This window comes from Ptychodera flava, chromosome 1, assembly GCF_041260155.1.
Source record: "Ptychodera flava strain L36383 chromosome 1, AS_Pfla_20210202, whole genome shotgun sequence".
NCBI lineage: Eukaryota > Metazoa > Hemichordata > Enteropneusta > Ptychoderidae > Ptychodera > Ptychodera flava.
In genome coordinates this window covers 40,510,896-40,530,279 of record NC_091928.1, presented here as the reverse complement: position 1 = coordinate 40,530,279, position 19,384 = coordinate 40,510,896, and the positions used below count along the sequence as shown (strand labels likewise).

Sequence of the window (19,384 nt, the reverse complement as noted above, 5' to 3'; positions counted from 1 at the left end):
GTGCCAAAAAACTGGTCAGATGTTTTCACCCAAACCCCCAGTTAAACTTCCACTTTTTGATAAAACCTGATATTCTGTGATCCCGTGTTGCTCATCACCATGATCAAGAAACTGAATGATACAGGAAGATCGGTAATCAGTAGACATGCAAGATTTCTTAATAGCATTTTCAGTTTATGAATGGTCACATCTTCACAGCAGCTGTGTCATGAATAAAGTTTATTCATCAAAGAGTATATGTGTCGTGTTTACTTCATATGCTTTCCCCAGTTATCAACACTTCCCCATATCTTGTGAATCAATACAAAATCTTTTGATAGAGTTGTGTGAGCAAAGTCTATTTACACTCTTGTAGGAGCAATGCCTTTCCCAACACAAGATGGCAAAATAAGGATATATATCAAACTGTTATGGTATGTATGCCATAGATGAACTGAGTTCCGCACCTATTTTGAAAGATCATCTGACGAGTCCTTAATGTTGTAATGTTTTCACAGAAAATGAGGAAATATGGCGAAATAAATTGACATATGAAGATCTCACCATCATGTCAATCAAATTTGACTGAAGCCACCTCTAGAGATCTACAAACTAAATATGAAGGCTACAAGACAGGAAATTGTGATGAAATAATAGGGGAAAGAATAAAAATATCAATATCAATCTGTATATTTTATGACTATTTGACTAATCATATCGATGGGAATAACACTATTCCCCAAAATATATAAACTGAAACAGAAAGCTATCAGGCAAGCAGTTTCAAAGAATTTTGACGAAAAATGTCCAAAATTTACTTGTGCGAATGTTTTGCTCCATTCTTCTTCATTATGTCAGCCCTAAACATTACGGGAAAGCTCCATTAACTTAGGAATACCCTACTTCCCTACTTAGTTATCAGAGGATCAATTTCACAGACCTGCCTTTCCTACAATGGCACTACAATGGCACCAGCTGGATTAGATAAACATAACAATGGAACATTCACACCTTGGGGATTAAAAGTCTTCTGTTTGTCACCCGAGTTGGTCAGGCAAGGACCCGGGTTTCAGGTACCATGCAAGTCAATGCAGTCTTTCCCTAATGATCATGCATATGGGAAATACTAAATATTCTAGGAACGCAGCCAGCAATGTGTGAAAGGAATTTCCACATTACAAAGAGATCATAGTCATAAGAGGACAGATTTTTGACATGGCCTGTCAGTCATAAATCTTACAAACAACTCACCAATAACAACGGGGTTGATAGGTAATTCATCATGGGTTGATATTCCTGATTGGTGTAGGATACCATCAAATTTGGACAAAGAGAGAAAGATATCAAATACAGTACATAGTTTATTGTCAATTGAAGCTATTCATACATCATAGAGTTTCAATGAAGAGCAAAGAAAACAGTTTTTAACATTATCTCCAAAGTAATTTTTAGCAGACTTCTGAGAGAATCCTTAAACTTGATTTCTTTCACAAAGTTCATGAAACCATCACTCTGTATTACGTGACATTTTCTGAGTTTTCTTATACTGTAACAAGAATTGGATTTTTGGCAGAATTCACACACAGTCCTTCATTATATACACTTTCTGTACAATTCAATAAAAGATAAGATGTGTAACAAATGTCCTTTGGCCCTCTACCTATGTATAATTTCTTCCCTGTACACAAATGCAAGTATGGCTTGCCCGCACAGAGCTGCATGCAGCAACTTTTGGCTGCAGCGCCACCTATAGTCTGACTGCGTCGATGCTTACGTTTTTAAAGTTTTGAAAAGCCTCGACTGAAAATCACACTGGGAGATACAGCTGCCGCAATATTTGGGAGTTTAAAATGCAGAGAAGATTGACAAGCCTTTCTAGTCTACAAGTTACAGACAATGTCATTCTTTAGTCGCAAGGACTAAACACCATTGTCATCAGTGTCGACTACTCCTTGGAACTGTGGCATGAGAGTTGTTACTACTGTTTCTACTGACACTTGCTTTACTATTGCTGCCAGAGCTTGGCTTTGCTTTGACTTCTGTTTTACGTTTACCCTGGTATTTTTTAACATAACCCTCAACTAAGTGTTTGACTTTGACTGGATTAATAACTCCACTTCTGCTGTGACAAATCTGAAATGAAAACAGAAATCACATGACACATTAAAGATGTTTATGATTTCAAATACGCGATGTTATTGGGTCAAAGTTGTGTTGGTTGGCAGATATTTTACGTCAAGTAAAAAGAAAACATTATTAAAATCAGCTATGAACTAAAATTATTTCAAAAATTGACTTGCAGAACAGCCAGTATCACCTCGCTGTGTCAAGTACACAAAGGTGGTTTGTTTGTTCCAGTTGCTGTCACCTCGTAAGCGGACTGCTATAGATGCTGGTATTGGCTTGTTCTGCACGAAACAATAATCAATTCTTTATATCACGTTTACTTTCTTCAGCTCTATGATATCCATATAGCAAGCTATATGTCCAAGCAATAAAGCACAGCCAGCGACGGTACACCACGATATTTTGACCAGTTCACGACATATATGCACAAGCGATAGCAAGTGCATATATAAAGTACTGGTGAACTGGTCAAAACTGGAGTGGTATATACCGTCACTTGGTGTGATTTATTGCTATTATATCATACAGTATATGAAAATTCTGGCATGGAACATCAACAAATGATTTTTGCTCTTGCGAAGAGCTCGCGCGTGTGCTAACCGTGCTATATCGTAAATATTCCACGATTCTTTTCACGTCTCGACCGATCAGATCGCTGCATGTGTGCCATCAATATACTGGTATGATTAGTTGGTATTACATCATACCGGTACATTAATGACACAAATGAAACAGTCTGATTGGTCAAGATGTGAAAAATAACACTGCTGCAGTCATTACACTGCATAGTTGAAAATTATACAAAAGCTCAAGTTGGAGTCCGTTTGCTCTCAATGTTTTTGATGCACTTGTCACAAAATGGTTGAAACCTCACCGTATACCCGTTGCTGGATGAGGTTTATTGCTTAATTATACTTTCAATGTCTCTATGTACCCTACACAGCTGTGAATAGACTAAGATTGAAACAGAAGTCAGGGCTGTGCACAACAGTACACATACTGACCCCTAAACATGCTTATAACAACTGGGAAATTTCTATCTTACTGTAATGTCATTGTGTTAACACAAAGCATCGAGAACAAATCAATCACCCTACAATTTTTTCCAATAAAAACAACATTACCGCAATATCCTTTTGCCCATCTTGAAGCCTAGAGTGTGAAAAATGCACGGCTCAAAGTACATGAATATTCCACTTAGAAAAGGATTCATTGGCACAAAATGTTAATACTGAAACAATACTCCTTGCCATAATTTGCTTAAATGGCCAACTCAAATCTTGCATTACAGGAAGGTAGTAGTCAGAATTGTGACTGTGCTACGTTCTTGTGTGCAAACAATGTTTTTCCTGCATGACGTCTACATGCATATACATCTTATCAATATAGCTTCAACAATTTACATTATGCCAAACATGTTTAAACTGTCATCAGCTGCCAACTGTTTGATATAGTATGTACATTGGTGGGTCTCATACAACACTAGAGTGCGGTTTCAACAACCCCCATAAACTGACTGGCATATGGATCAAACCTAAGCACGAGAATTAAATATGAGTTTGACGTTTACAAGATGCTAAAGTGTTCAGTAGCAGGTATGTGGGGCAAAATTGTTATGACGAGATACATTGCAGAGCTACACGTCTACCTTTACTGAATTCAAGGTCAAGACTACACAATTTTACAGTATATATGCCATCTTTCTCTCAAGGGACAACATATCATGACAGCAAAGTCAAACTTACTCACAAGTTATAAGCCTGATACACCCTGATTTTATGTCACATTTCAATGCCCCATTATCCGAATGATTTGAATACTGATGTTCACATTCAGTGTACGTATCAAAACAACACTCCATAACAGCAGCATCTTTGTATTTAGTAGGCAGGGGTGAGCAAATCATTTTCAGATCCTCTAGCTCAGGGCTAGTTCGAAGCTCCGAAAATGTACCGGTCAACAGTCAAATTCAACTAGCGTAATGGTCAACACAGTCATAAATTCTGTTAAGTTATAATGTCAAACTAATTTACAACCATCAGAAAGTGTTGTATGTAAGAAATATTTCACTAATATGCCATGGTTTACCTGGCAATGACACTGCATTTAGTGGAAGTATATGCTAAACAAGCTCCATCTCTTCATCGATTTTCCCAAATTCACTAGCCTGCCAGGCTACTAGATGAGAAAAAATACTAACCATGGTCGAAAAACTACTGGTCTATGAGGTCGGACAAATGGATTTGCTCGCCTCCTGGTTGGTGGAGGGTGTTCAAAACGATTCAACCAGTGCTCTACCAATGGAAAATCCTGATATAAATACACACCACTTGCCATTGGAAGTTAGATACCTTGTTCACAGCTTTCCTGAGAATATCTTAGTACTCATCTTTGTCGATGACTCTCTTTTTGTAGGAAGGTTTAATTGCTAGTTTAATTTCTTTCACCAACCTTTCTTGGTGTTGAAGTTTCTATAAATACTGATAACATTGAATACAAGCATTAGTTTGCTTTTAAAGTGTTATATGTGCGTGCAAAACTGAAATAGTTTCCTTTTGACAAACTAAGAATCCAAATTGGGTCGAAACACACATGATGTAAAAATTCACTTGAGATTTGATAATTCATCAGATTTTCGATCAGATACTAACTCCAAACGTATTGTATCAAGTACAAATCACCGTCAAAACTGCTCGGCCGAATCCACACTGTTTATACAGAGTGGTACAATAACCGTGCTGTTTTTACAATCTTTCTGACTGCGACCCGTCAACATGCTCTAGAGTTTATGAAGCACTCACACTCACATATTTGCCATCACACGTACATCATACACACAAATTTTATCAGAGCAAGGAATAAATCGCTTTATCGGGCGAAAGACAGCCTCGGCGACAATACTGTTCACAAGCAGAGCTATATCAACCCAGGCTAGAAAATTCAGAAGAATTGTTATCAGATTCGAGCTCACAAAGTACGGCACTAAGTTGCCGAGCAAAGAAATCAATATCCGAACTAAGTTGTTCATACTGAATTGCATTTTTGCTGTCAAAAATCGTCAACTCTGAACCTTTCATACCGCTTCGTAGTATGCAAATTACCCCAACTCGTCTTCATCTGACTTAGTCTCGCCTGCTTGGATGTTCATCCACATATTGCTGGTTTTGTTCGGGTTTATCATGGGGAGCTAGGGAGTTTGTTTTGCGTCGTTTTGAAACGTGAAAGTCAGAGTAACCTGTCTGCCTACCGTGATTGGAAAAAAAACCGAATGAATCACGGTTATCTGTATCGCATCAAATTAAGTTTGTTTTTCATTTCTGGACCGCTATTTGCATAGTAACGAATTGTCAGCATCCATGCGAACATCATGTGACAAACTTGTTATTTTATAGCGAAAAGTTCCCACAAGACTGTAATAACTGTGACCTGCTGCAAGAAGTTTGCTTATTTTGAAAGTACTCTCAGGTAACCTGACAATTTCGATATGGTTGCTTATCCACCACTAATTCAGTGCCTATTTATGGCAGGGGAAGTTGGACGTTGCACCTTGGGAAGTCCAATGGCCCTATACACCCTTGTCTGCGGGCAATTCACACAACGCAGATTTTTTGCGTGTAAACATCTAAATCTGCCAGAAATTATCTCCCTGCTAATGGGAAAAATGAAATTTCTTACATGCCCACAGTAAATATTGAATTTTTCTCCCCAATCACTTCATATTGTTTTAATGTCCGCCACTTATAAAAGTGCACACCTTTAGTGCAGGGGCCTGTCCGTGTGTGGTCATGGCGAATGTGTCATTTACACGACTTGAACTAATTTAGGATAATTGAATGATGTAGTAACGTTAATCTGCAAACATAAGCTCACCTGCTTCTCTTTTTTAGCACCACAATTGTTTTTATGGGTGATTTGCAGTATTGCAACTTACAGCTTCTGGGTACCTAACACTTTTGATACATTTGAACAATTAGAAGATCAAATTCTCCCAAATAAGTTCCAATAACGTTCGTTGTGTCCTCCGAAGTGGATAAGATAAAAAAGGAACTTGCAAGGGAACGGTCTGAGATTCCTGGCAATGAAGTGGGAAATGAAGTCAGGGATTTGATTTAGGGACGGATCATTAGATCTTGGGAGGGGGTGGTCAAAAACAGGGAAAAAATGTCAGAGCAGAAAGTTATGAAAAAAATCTTCAAACTAGTTTGCAAAATATAAGAAAAATAAATAAGAATACAAATGCGTAAAAAATCTGCAAAATCTTTAAAATCTTGATTTTTTTTAGATTTTACTGACAGGAAGCAGCTTTCTGTATTTTAGTACATCCTCCAGGCACATTTTTAATTTTATTGTATACATTAGAGTGACTGTATCCCTTATACTGGAAGTTGTGATCATCTTATCTTTTCAGGACTTTTGTATTCTGATCACTTGAAAATTATAAAATTATAGAGCCTGTTTTCTACTTGTTTCATGCGTACAAACCAAGCAGGTACACTAGGTAAAACATTGAAACTATGGTATGGTTGTCAGACAGAAAGTTATATTGCCTTTTAAGATCAAGGTGAACAGATGCAGGCCACATGAGGTTCATTTTTTTCACAGCATTTTATTGCAATGATGAATGCAAGAATGGGTGAACAAGATAAATGTATGTCTGTCGCTATGTTTTCGTTTTCAAAAAATGTAATCTTCATTGAAATCAGTGAACTGGAATAAAAGTTATGGAACACTGTCTAAGATTTTTCCTTTGATTTTTTTTATACGAAAAAAGTCTGAAAAAATACTCCCCAAGTGCCACCAAATAACACCATTTTAATCTCTGTTTTTCAAAAGCTCCAACGGCAGGAGGGGGGACACCCCCTCCTGACCTCCCCCGCGACCGCTTTAGTTGTCGCTTGTGGTGCTTCGCACCACTTCTTTGCCCTCTTGTAAAAATCCTGGGGAGAACACTGATTTCTCTATAGCAAATACTGAATAAATCTGCATGACTAATCGTTTGTGTGTAGCAAATGCTGAATGACAATTACCTGAAAATTTTTTCCACCACAAAAAAGAGCATGATTTAAACAAATCTTAAGGGACTTATGTAGCAAATGTCAAAGAAATCGGACAAGCCCTTTCAGAGAATACAGATTTTTTGACCATAAATGGCAAAAATGGCCCTAAAAAGACAAATATTGAAATTTCAGCACATCTATACATATCCAATCAATTTGGACATGCTGCTACAGAGAAATAGATGTTGTGATCAAAAAAGGGCAACATTTTCCCTAAAAACACAAATATGCTAATTTCACTATAATTTGCAAACAGTTTCTCGGCTTGTCAAAAGATGATCTGCAACATTTCACGAAATCTATCAGCAATATAAATCACTAGGCCATATGTATGTTGGGGTTACAGCACACAATCTTATTTGCGCTAGTGATATGGATGTACATTGTATCCTCAGACAGCGTCGAACTAAAAAAATTACAAATCTAAAAATTACTCAGAAAAAAATTAGCACAGCTTTTCTCATTTGCAAAACAAAATTTTTAGAAATTTACAATTCGAAAAAAAATTCACAATTTCATTGTGACCATCCCCCTCCCAAGATATAATGGTCCGTCCCTTATCATAATATGATAATATCAACATCCAAATAAGGTAATACAGTTGATAAATTTCAATACAATGAGAAACTTTCTAAGAAATAAATTACATCTGACATGAATAAAACTAATTGTTCTACAGAAGATTCGTTTAGCACAAACAGAGATGCATTACACGTAAATTACAAGATTTCTAACAAAGGGAAAATGCTCTGTACCTAATTTCTTTAAAGGTTTGCTATTATATGCAGACATATCCATCATAATAAACACAAGCTGTCTTAAAATATAGCAAAATTCACGAGAACGCATCACTCGAATGTTAGATTGGGGTTCTTTGTTTGAATGACCCCCATCTATTACTTCCAGTTACTTTGTCCAAGGATAAACATATCAAGGACCCTAAATATCATTTTTACTCGTTATTGACTAGGACTGAATGTGGAACATAATTGTGCACTCACTTGTGAATGGCATGAACTCATTTTGTCAAGGTCGTGAAATTTCATGTGATCAAATGAAAAGGAAAGAAATGTAAAACCAAAAGATGTCCTCTTAACAAAATCCATTTGCAACAGACTATGTCATTTTTTGCCAACTCGTTCAAATTGTTGTCAAACATTTCTCCAAATTTCCAGGTCATCTAGAAACTATCACATCTAGAAACTGGGCTTACAAATTATTCAAAATATGTGGCTTCAGGTTTTGATATATCAGATATGCAAATACATGTTCTGCCACCAAAATACCTGTTGCAGTATTTAATGACAATGCAAATAATCTATTTTAGCGTTGATAAAAGACAACATTGTGAAGTTCGTTGATACAAGACAACATTGTGAAGTTAGGGGCCTACGGGAAACTGCACACCACAAACAAGCCGTAAATCATTTAACAGTACAACATTCTCAATGCACAAAACAATATTCAAGCCAATGCAGGCAAGCTGGACTTTGACCATCTATTTATCTTAGCCTTACACCAATTGCTGGATAGTACATAATCACATGACCTGTTTTGTTGCGTCGCTACATGCATGACCCAATACCCTGGGAGTGTTTCTACTTCTCCCTTGTGGATAACTGGACATTTTCACCTTACATTACATTATTTTGGCACGTTAGAGGTGTGAAGTAACCAGTGATTAACAGAGTCATGGTATGTTTGAACTCTTACCCCAATGTGTGGCTTAAGTAGCATGAAATCCCCACCCCCTCACTACACAATGTAGTTATGCATATTTGCTGGGAGTTGCCCATTAACAATAATATTCTGATTTTCACAACTGTGGATCACTATGACACGTCAAGTACTCAGTTATAGTTTACTATAGGTTGTAGCATACTCATTTGGTTCAGGCTACACTGTCAGATGTTATTTGACATTTATCACACAATTGTAAACTCTTAGACTAACAAGACAAATTACCTCACAAGACCTTTCATCTGGATTGACCTCTGTAACAGAAAGACAACAAAGAAATACTATTGGTGAGAGGTGAGATGACTTCAGTGCAGGCCTCGGATGCATTCAGATTTATCATATTGAAATTTATCATATTGTATCGGTATTTCAACAATTAATAGTCACACAAAAATATCACTGTAGCATTCTAAAGTATAATTTATATCCGTTCATATATGCTATGACATGTCGTACTAAATAATTTCTAAGCAATATGACAGAAACAACAGAATAACAAAACCTGTTGGAAAGTTAAGCCTTTTTCATGTTTGCCCAGCTTAATTTGCATCCCTTCCTTAATGTAACAATTCATATGTTAGACGATTAATAATATGGTGACATCCGCTGATTAAAAATAAAACAGTATTGATTGCTGATTATTTTTAGCAAAACTTTATAGGAACCTAGAAAAAACTTTCAAGCTACATCTTACAAATTGATTACGAAAATTGATTATTTTTAGAAATATGAGAAAAACTTATCAAGACCTATCTTATTTGTTTACTGATTAGAATTTGTTACCTTGATTTCAGTAAAGCCTTTGATAAGATTGACCACAACATACTTCTTCACAAATTATCAAAATTCGGTATAAATAGTAACATAATTAAATGGACAGCACATTTCTTGTATAATAGATCTCAAAGGGTGAAGATTGGTGATAGCTTTCTTCCTGGCAAACAATACGTGCAGGTGTTCCACAGGGAACAAAATTGGGCCCAATTCTATTTATGCTCATGATTAATGACATTCCTGATTGTATTGGGGGATCAAACTTTATATTCATGGATGACACCACGGTGTCAGAATGTGTTCATTCCAGTACTCCTACTAATTCGCAGATGCAGACAACATTATCACACATTGACCAGTGGGCTTCAGTAAATAATATGAAACTAAATCCAAAAAAATGTAAAGAAATGAGGCTATTTTTTGGTAAGGTACCTCCTCCTTTTCCGCCATTGTTACTAGGAAACAGTGTCTTAGAAATCAAAGAGAATTTTAAATCTCTTGGGTTAATCATAAATAACAAACTAAAATGGGATAACCATGTTGATGATATGGTCAAAAAATCCTCACAAAGGTTGCACATTCTCCGTGTTTTGTGCAGATTTGGGGCTACAGCTCATGAGCTTAAACAAATTTATATCTCATTGGTTAGATCAACCTTAGAATATGCCTGTACTGTTTGGCAAGGTGGTCTCACTGAAAAGAATAGATCAACGATTGAAAGAATCCAGAAGAGAGCACTACGAATTATTTATCCATTTTTGTCTTACAGTGAATCACTTTCTCTATTACAGCTAGACACACTCGAAACTAGACGTCAGAAAATTTGTAAAAAGTTTGCTGAGGAAATCATAAAACCAGACCATAAACTAAATTATCATATTCCCCCTAAATCAGGTCACGGATATTCGACAAGGAATAAAAGCTTGGTTAACTTTAAAATCCGCACAAAACGTAAAGAATCAAGCCCAGTAGTCTACTGCATTAAACTACTCCAGAGTTCATGATTCTCTGTCCTGTGTTGAGCTGTTGTGAATGTTGGTTTTGTCAAATTTCTGTTGTGTCTATTTTGATGTATTGTCGTCGTTGTTGTTTTTTAATTTTTCAAAATCTTTTAGGGGGTTTTTGGTGCTCGTTTTTGAAATTACCAGTTGATGTCTTGCTACCTTGGGAGGTCTTTTTCTTGTAGTTTTTTTTTAGTGATGTACTGTAAATTTTTTATTGACTGTGTTGTAAACTCATTTTATTTGACCATTTTGGGTCACAATTTGAGTATTAATAAACCATAATAATAATTAGATCATACATGTACCATAGTTGGAGCTATGTAATATCAAGGCAATTGGATGGACACACATACAGATATGCTGGTAGTTGTATCGGTACTGTACAGTTCTCTGACTGATCCTAATATTATGTAGCTGCTCATATTATGTATATGCACGGTCCCGCTATGCCAGAGGACTGTGGTATGTGTTATGACAAATAGAATTCTAAACTATTCTGAAATGTCAACATGTAAGCAATGGTTTGTAGATAAGGCACAAAATATATTGTGTATTTCCCTTTCGACAATATGTCCTCAGGAAATTGGATGGTTTCATGTAGATAAGGGGCCTATTTTTACTTTCATTTCGATGTAAAGCATAAAAACCATAAACATTTTATAAAATCCTAGTTGATTTTTGCAAATGTGGGTTTAATATAGGATTGATCAGACCAGTAGAAACACATGTTTTTAAATTAGGCCTACGACCAAATCTGCAATGGATTATTTCAAAAAATCTAAATGTGTATTGTTACACGTCTCACAGAGTGCCGATTATATTGGTGAATTGGGTTTATTGACAGGACTATTGAAAAACGTAAATACAATAAGTCCTCGTCAGAGATAGTTACTCTGGCAGTCTGGTCACACTTCTTGTCTTATCAATGGCAGTTGCTTCAAGTCTGTATTCAACTCAGCGTCATGCACGCAACTGAACTGCTGTCCGAATATACATACAATGTCTGTCTTTGTTCTTGTATTTGCTACAGTGATTATCATAATGAGGTCTGTAAACGTTGCATAACATCTCCTTGCACGTTGTTTTGTCACTTTAAAATGAGACATGTCAAGGGTCCAACTTACAAAACTTCATAGCAGTCAAAAAGTATGCTATACTTTATGTGATACTGTCTTATTTCATGTGTCCAATATTGTCTGATAAATATCAATACATGTCGAAGCATAAAATCGGTACAAGTCATCTGCATATAACACGTCAGTCAGTCGTCCCATTCAGGGGTCAATATAGCAGGTCAAGATGATCTGTTGTGAAAATAGTAAAATTTTCTTGTCTAATGGATATCCAACAGTATCATATTTAAAAGCCCTTGAACAAGTGTTATGTACAATTTTGAAACATCTAAAACTTTGACAAATGCTGCTTGCAGATACACAAGAATTGGAAGTCATCTATAAAATTGATTAAGTATTATGCTGCCGACAGATGATCTTATGTGACTATATAGGTGCAGAAAATCAAGATATTTACAATTTATTCTAGGCAAGTGTGAGCTATCCTGAGGGAGTGTTGTCAGTCTCAACATCATGGGATGAAACAACTCAGCAGGTGATCAGTAATTTCTGTGAGATGATACTACATAAAACGCTTAACACTAAGCTTCCTCCAGGTTACTGCACTGTCCTTGATGTTGAAGTGAGTGAAGAAACACAGAATGAAGCAGCAAGCTATGGAGTTACCTTGATTCCTGCTTCAAGAAACAAGTTGGTAGATCCCCTTGAAGACCCACCAGGAATACATTGGCTTATCAATCACAATAACTACTACCCAGGACTGAGAGAATTGAATGTAGGACATGTTGTTGGGTTGTCAGCGAAGACAAAGAATGCTGCAAGTGTAATACACCAAAGTCTTTTCCCTGAAGCCAAATTTCATCAAATGCTTTCAAAACCTGCAGCATTGTTTGTTGCACATGCCTGGAATAACGATGAGTTGGGTCTTACAGGATTTCACAGAAATCTTGTTCAAGATTTCTGCGCAAGGAAGTCCAAGGCAGGAGAAGATCTCAAAACCTACTCTACTGTACTTGATGTCAAAATCAGTGATGACCAGAGGAAAGATGCAGAGAGCTGTGGCGTTACCTTGATTCCAGCACGAATAAAGAAAAAAGACGATGCAAAAGATGAACATCCTGCATTAAGGTGGTTACTACATCATGAAATTTATTACCCTCACCTGAAAGACTTGGATGACATTCAATATGTTGTTGGTTATGGGCCAAAGACAGGGCATGCAGCAGCTGACATCCGAGCCAATATCTTCCCTCATGCAAAACTGGTCCTTATCAACCATGCCTGTCCAGAGACCAATGGCCTCGACGCTCAAGAACACACAATATTTGAAGACAAGATGCTGGAAATGGCCAGTAAAGCCGACCTGGTGTTTTCCATAGGACCAGTCATCTATGAATATTTCCAGAATGCATACAGGGCCACAGTTCATGGTAAAGATTTGTCAGACATTCCACATGAGGAGATTCTGCCTAAGCCACCAGCATGTTTCTGGGACAGCAATCCAGTATTAAGAGAAACCAACAAGCATAGCATCTTGACATGCGGTCAGATAGACACACAGAAAGCCATAGAAGGATGTTCAGCTATGGCATCTTCAATTGGTAGTGTAGCCAATCATTTGAAAGCAGGGCATGGTAAAATCAAACCTCCTGAGTGGAAGATTGAGCACGAATCTCCACACGCAGACATGACATTAGTAATGCTCCTGACAGACAAACTACAAAGTCCTCACGTAAAACCAACACTTCATCCAGGACATTCAGCGAAACCACTGCTAAAATCTCTACAACAGTCTCACCTCTGCCTGCCTGCACCATGCTACGAGGATTACAGCTTTTACGGCCTTGAAGCAATGGTGTTCGGTTTACCAACAGTTGTCTATGAGTCCTCTCATCTCGGTCAATTCATCATCAAACACTTTGAAGATTATACTGAATATGCTGTCGAAAGAAGTCCCGAGAAGAATATGTCAGAGAAAATACTAACACATCTGCAAAACACAGATCAGGCTTTCAAGAAGGCAAAGGCACTGAAAACAGCTTTGGTGAACAGCAATGCAATATCCACAAGTTATGGCAAATTTACTTCACTGTTAACACATTCGCAACCGGTCAAGCAACAAACTGCAGATTACATTGAAGAGCACAGAAAAGCGAAAGGTGAGCAAGGTATTATATTAATCCTGTTCAAAAGAAAGATGTACAGCACACTTATACGGAAATTGTACGGAAACTGCCAAAATTATCATAATGAATATTTTCAAGAATCAGAGTTGAAGGTAAGTAACACATCATGATATCTTAAGAGAGCGTCATTGTAATTGTCATTGCTTTCAAACATTTAATACCAATTTTGTAATACATAATATGACTTTTCTCTTCAGGTGATTCCAGTACTGATGCCACAGAAGGAAGGAACAACACACCTACAGAACCAGATACCCTTTATACAGGTATGTCTAGAAACAAAAGCTATGACCTTAATTCAGAAAGTGAGACTCGGGATAAGACTAGTACAATAAACAGTATATATCAGCCAGAGCAGGCATCAGCATATTTGGATATTTTCATGATTCTTTGTGGCGTCAGATTAAAATAATTCAACCTTTTTGGGGAATGTAGCACAGCATCTATTGCATTATCAACACGAACATAAAAGGGGGAAAATGCAAATATTTTTAATCATTTATGAATAGTGAAATATGTCATTTAGTTTTGCATACATATATGCTTGTCATCTTCTTCTAAAAATGCTAAATTGGAGGCAGAGTCTTAGTGACCAAGAAAGCTATCATTAAAGGACTATCTCATCAAAACAAAACCCGCAGTTTAACTATAAACTAGGGTACAGTGTTGTAGGAAAAGTTGGTAATTTGTACAGAAGATCATAACTTATTCTGTTCATTCTATACATTCGCCTTGGATACAGATAAGTCTCCAATTAAGTGTGAGTACTTCTGTCAGGGATATATTGTACACTCTAATTGCCCTGTTTGGTCAAAAGAAGAACCAGTACACTAACAACTTCTCTAACAGCAACACTAGAATGAAATATTTTTAAAAATACAATATGTTAAAGGTTTGAATGATATTGATAGCTGGACCCGAACAGGTCTATGTATAGTATATGATTGTATGTGTATGTACGTGATCAAGCTCTTCACATGTGAAAGAGGTTGAGGTATTACCAGGAATTGAAGATAACTTTGAATATGCTTTGCCACTGTACAGCATGTCAACACATATTCTAATTCCCACAGCACAAGACTGGGATTGGTAGACTTCATTTTTAAATTGAGTGGCTGCAATGTATTTTCAAAACAACATATCATCAAACTGAAATTTGCTGGGTAATAGACTTCACCAATCATGTTCTTGTTGTACTAATTCTTTGAGGAAGACAATGTTCTAATACAGACAATTATAGTGATTATTTTTACAGGATATTTCCCTATTATGTTCCCTTTTCTTATATTTCCACAGAGTCTCTGGATGTACAAGTAGGTTTCAATAACAATGTCTACCATCAACGACGGAGAGAACTAGAGGACCAAGTCAAGGCACTCCCACCGCAACTGATGGAACAGAAGCAGGAAATGATGAATGCACTGAATGCTGTGTGGGAATTCTGTGAACAGGCACTGAAACGTAAGGTACAAGAAGTGGTCGCTGATGAAGATGGCTGTCAAGAAGTGAAGAAACTCTGCAAGAAGAAACTTGGTGATGTGAATACTACAAGTTTAACAGTGAAGTGTTTGGCAATGGTACAAAACTTTTTAACGCTATATAATCTTTACAGATTGAAGCAGACTTGTAGATCTGGAAGTCTGGCCAAAGCATTTGAACCACTACTGATAACAGATGAAATGAGAAAGATGGCGTCCACAGTTGGTATAACACTGCAATTGAAAGTGTCATATGACCAAGAGCGATTCAAAGAAATTGAACTCTTCTTCATCAATCGTAAGTTTTGGTATTGCAACACCATAAATGCTTTTGAATGGCAAGATAATATTTTTTGTTACAACACAAAATACGTTTTATTTAGAATATAATTTCAAATCCTTTGGAGTGTTTCCAGTACATAACAAACAGGATCACTTGCTGATAAAAACTGCTGGCTTTTAGTCCATGTGTTGCACATAATAGTATCATTGAATTACAAAGAATGTTTCTCTAATGTTGACAACTTGCATATTGGTATATAATGTATTTGTACAGGTAATCCATTATTCTAATTTATTTAGTAAAATACTGAACACAATGCTTGAGTATTTTGCCATTACTCTATCGATCAGTGCAATTGTCACTCATTGTAGGAAAGTGAAAATCCTCTGCTGTCATGCATACATAGTATTCTACAGCTACCAACGATGTTGGAGAGGAGTTTGTTTGAAACATTTTGTTGGATTCAATGCTGCAAATCAGTAAAATGAAGACCTCATCTTGTATTACAATATTCCATACATTTTTATAAGGAGATGGTGGTGGAATTCAACCATTACGGTCAAGAATGAATGAAGATGTCCCAGCAGAAGGCAGTGTTGCAGAAACCACGGCAGTGTCCAAGTGAGTGAAAGTGTTATTCCATCAAAGTTCGCTGACCATGAATAAGACAGTTATATTAGACTGTCGACGTCTTAATCGAATACTATGACAATTAAATTATGGATTATTGTGATTACAAGGTTTCAACTTTGGATGATGTTGGAAATTCACTTGCCCTGTTTTTGCAAAGTTGTACACAGAAATAGGCACACAAACTGAGACAGGCTGCTAATGACTCCTTGTTAAACTAGAACGGTGTCAAAAAGCAACTCTTTTAAATTAACTTCATTTTTAGCTCACGAGTTCACAATGGGCTAATGTCGATTTCTGTCTGTCTGTCCGTGTGTGTATATGTTAGTGTGTGTGTGTGTGTGTGTGTGTGTCTGTCTGTCTGTCTGTCTGTTTACACGATAACTCAAAAACGCCTGAACAGATTCAAGTCAGATTTGGTACACAGGTACCATATGCTACTTGCAAGATTTTGGTTAGTATAGCTTGCATATTAATGAAGATATCATTTTTTTCCGTACAATGGTTTCCCTATGGAGACGGTAATGACAGTGTAGACATATATCAAGAAATATTGCACAAAATTTCATGAAACTTTTCACAGATGACAATCTCAGAACATTATGATGATACTGTGAGTGTCATGTCAATTATCTGCTCATTTGCATATTTAATGAACTTTTGTTATTAGTGACATAACACTGAAATTCCTGCACCAAACTTGATGATACGTGCAACAAATATTGATCTGATATATATCTAATTATACTTAGAAGCATTGGGCAGTGTCAAGTTAATAAATAGCTCATTTGCATATTTTATGAAGTTTTATAATTAGTCATATAACTCCGATATAACTGCACCAAATTTAATGAATTCTGCTGCAGATACTGATCTGACTGATATCTAACTGTGGTGTAAAGCACTTAGTAGTGTCAAGTTAATTAAGGGTTCATTTGCATATTCAATGAACTTTGTAATTAGGTATATAACTCTGAAATTACGGCACCCAAGTCAGTGAAATCTGGTACAGATATTAACTGATAAATATCTAATTATACTGACAAGCATTTGGCAGTGTATTTAAGAAGTAGCTCATTTGCATATTTTATGAAGTTTTGTAATTAGTCATGTAACTCCGAAATAACTGCACCAAATGTGATGAAATCTGCTGCAGATACTGATCTGACAGATATCTAATTGTGGTGTAAAGCATTTAGTGGTGTGTTGTTAAGTGGTATTTATTTTCGTGAACTTCGTAATTAGTGATATTACTCCAAAATTACAGCATTGCATTTGATGAAACTTGATACAGATATTGATCTGATAAATATTTAATTGTACTGAGAAGCATTGGGTGTGTCAAGTTAATAATTAGCTCATTTACATATTAAATAAAATTTTGTAATTAGTGATTTAACTCTGAGAGTACTGTGCGAAAGTTGATGAAACCTGCTACATATAATGATATAACAGATGTCTGATTGTTCTTATTACACGCCTCACACGGATGTCGATTATATTGGTATGAATTGGGTTTATTGACAGGAATATTGAAAAACATAATACAATAAATCCTCGTCAGAGATAGTTACTCTGGCAGTAGACCGTATACACGGCTAGTCTTATCAGGAGTCTTTCTTCCACGTGTGCTCAATTGAACTGCTGTCAGAATATACGTCTGTCTGTCTTTGTTCTTGTGTTTTGGTTAGTGATTATCCTGAGGTCTGCAAATGTTGCGTAACATCTCCTTGCTCGTTGTTTTGACTTTATATGAGACAGGTCAAAGGTACAATTGTTTTCTACAACTTCATAACAGTCAAAAGTATGCAGTAATTCATGTCATATTGTATTATTTCATGCGTCCAGTAGTGTCTGATAAATGTCAATGCATGTTGAGTCATCAGCAGTCAACTCCAATGCTTGATAACTAAGTTTGTAACTTTGTCAAACTCAAAGTCATTCCTTCCATTCAGGGGTCACATTAGTAGGTCAAGTTATTCTGTTGAATACTGGATATACAACATTTTGTGAAGCGTACTACTATTAATGAATCTGTTGTAAAATACGTGAGCACATTCAGTTCATATCTGGTCATCAAATACTGTCATTGTAACAAGCAATGGAGTATAGTTTCCACGCACAATTATACACTGGCATTGGGAGATGCTACTTAACTTACATATACTTTATATATTCACTTGCATACAGTGACAAAACTCAATCTACTCATATTTAATTATATTGACAAGTTGTATTCTAGGTTTCCACCACGCCATAGGTGAAATAACAGTTGTTGATACAGAGAAATCATATCTTGGCTTGGTTGCTGCAAAAACTTTCAGTTTCTGGTAACTCTTTCATTAATAGCTAGCAAGATGAAAAGATTTGCAAACAAATGTGGGATAATCAATTAATGCATTCATCTTTCGTATTTTAAGATGGAAGAAACCAATTTTGTTCCACAAAATGTTCAAGATCTTTCAGTGGATGACCTTGTACTGAGTAAGTAACTGCATCAACTTAATTTTTAAGACCTTTTTCATATTTTTTTTCCAGAGACAACAAAAAATGCAAAATTTACATGGATCCATCTTTGTCACTTTGATATAATTATATTACAGTTAGTTGAAAAGTTACTCACTGGTTGTATTCATATCTCTCGCAGACAAAGAAGCATCAACACTAATGCTACTTGAGCTCAATCTGGCTCATGAAATCAGGTCATCCACTGAGACCAACATACATTCACTATTCAAACCTGAGAAGTGTATCAGACAAAGAGGAAGGCAGTTTGATATGCTCCAAGCAGTGATGACATTGACCGACAGGGTTCAACATATCATATCCTCTAGACAGGAAATCTTAGCACTACTGGGTGTTACAAGGTATCTTATGACTGATGTAGAAAGTGAGAGCTTATCAATTGTTGGTAAGTTATCAAATCTAACTTTCCGTGCAACCCATTTGCTCGTGTTAAAAACAGCTTCCTATGTTGTGGTTGGGCCTTCCTGAGTATGATGCACACAAAAAGACAATACACTCACAGGTGATACACCTATTTCTTTCAAAAG

The 19,384-nt window shown here is 36.4% G+C and overlaps 1 protein-coding gene and 1 long non-coding RNA gene across 2 annotated transcripts; one reads left to right on the top strand and one right to left on the bottom strand.

Annotated features, from left to right (window-relative positions):
* Positions 1-1,322: 1,322 nt before the first annotated feature.
* LOC139139184 (uncharacterized) lies at positions 1,323-4,538 on the bottom strand. Its single transcript, XR_011553750.1, has 2 exons — positions 4,458-4,538; positions 1,323-2,112 (listed from the first exon to the last, which is right to left on the bottom strand). It is a non-coding gene; the product is annotated as an uncharacterized lncRNA (long non-coding RNA).
* Positions 4,539-8,732: 4,194 nt separating this feature from the next.
* On the top strand, positions 8,733-19,242 carry LOC139139100 (uncharacterized). Its single transcript, XM_070707921.1, has 7 exons — positions 8,733-8,858; positions 12,224-13,913; positions 14,138-14,206; positions 15,237-15,716; positions 16,232-16,322; positions 18,752-18,815; positions 18,979-19,242. Exons 1-6 carry the CDS (start codon positions 8,856-8,858, stop codon positions 18,813-18,815), a joined length of 2,397 nt encoding a protein of 798 aa, XP_070564022.1. The 5' UTR covers positions 8,733-8,855; the 3' UTR covers positions 18,979-19,242.
* Positions 19,243-19,384: the final 142 nt, after the last annotated feature.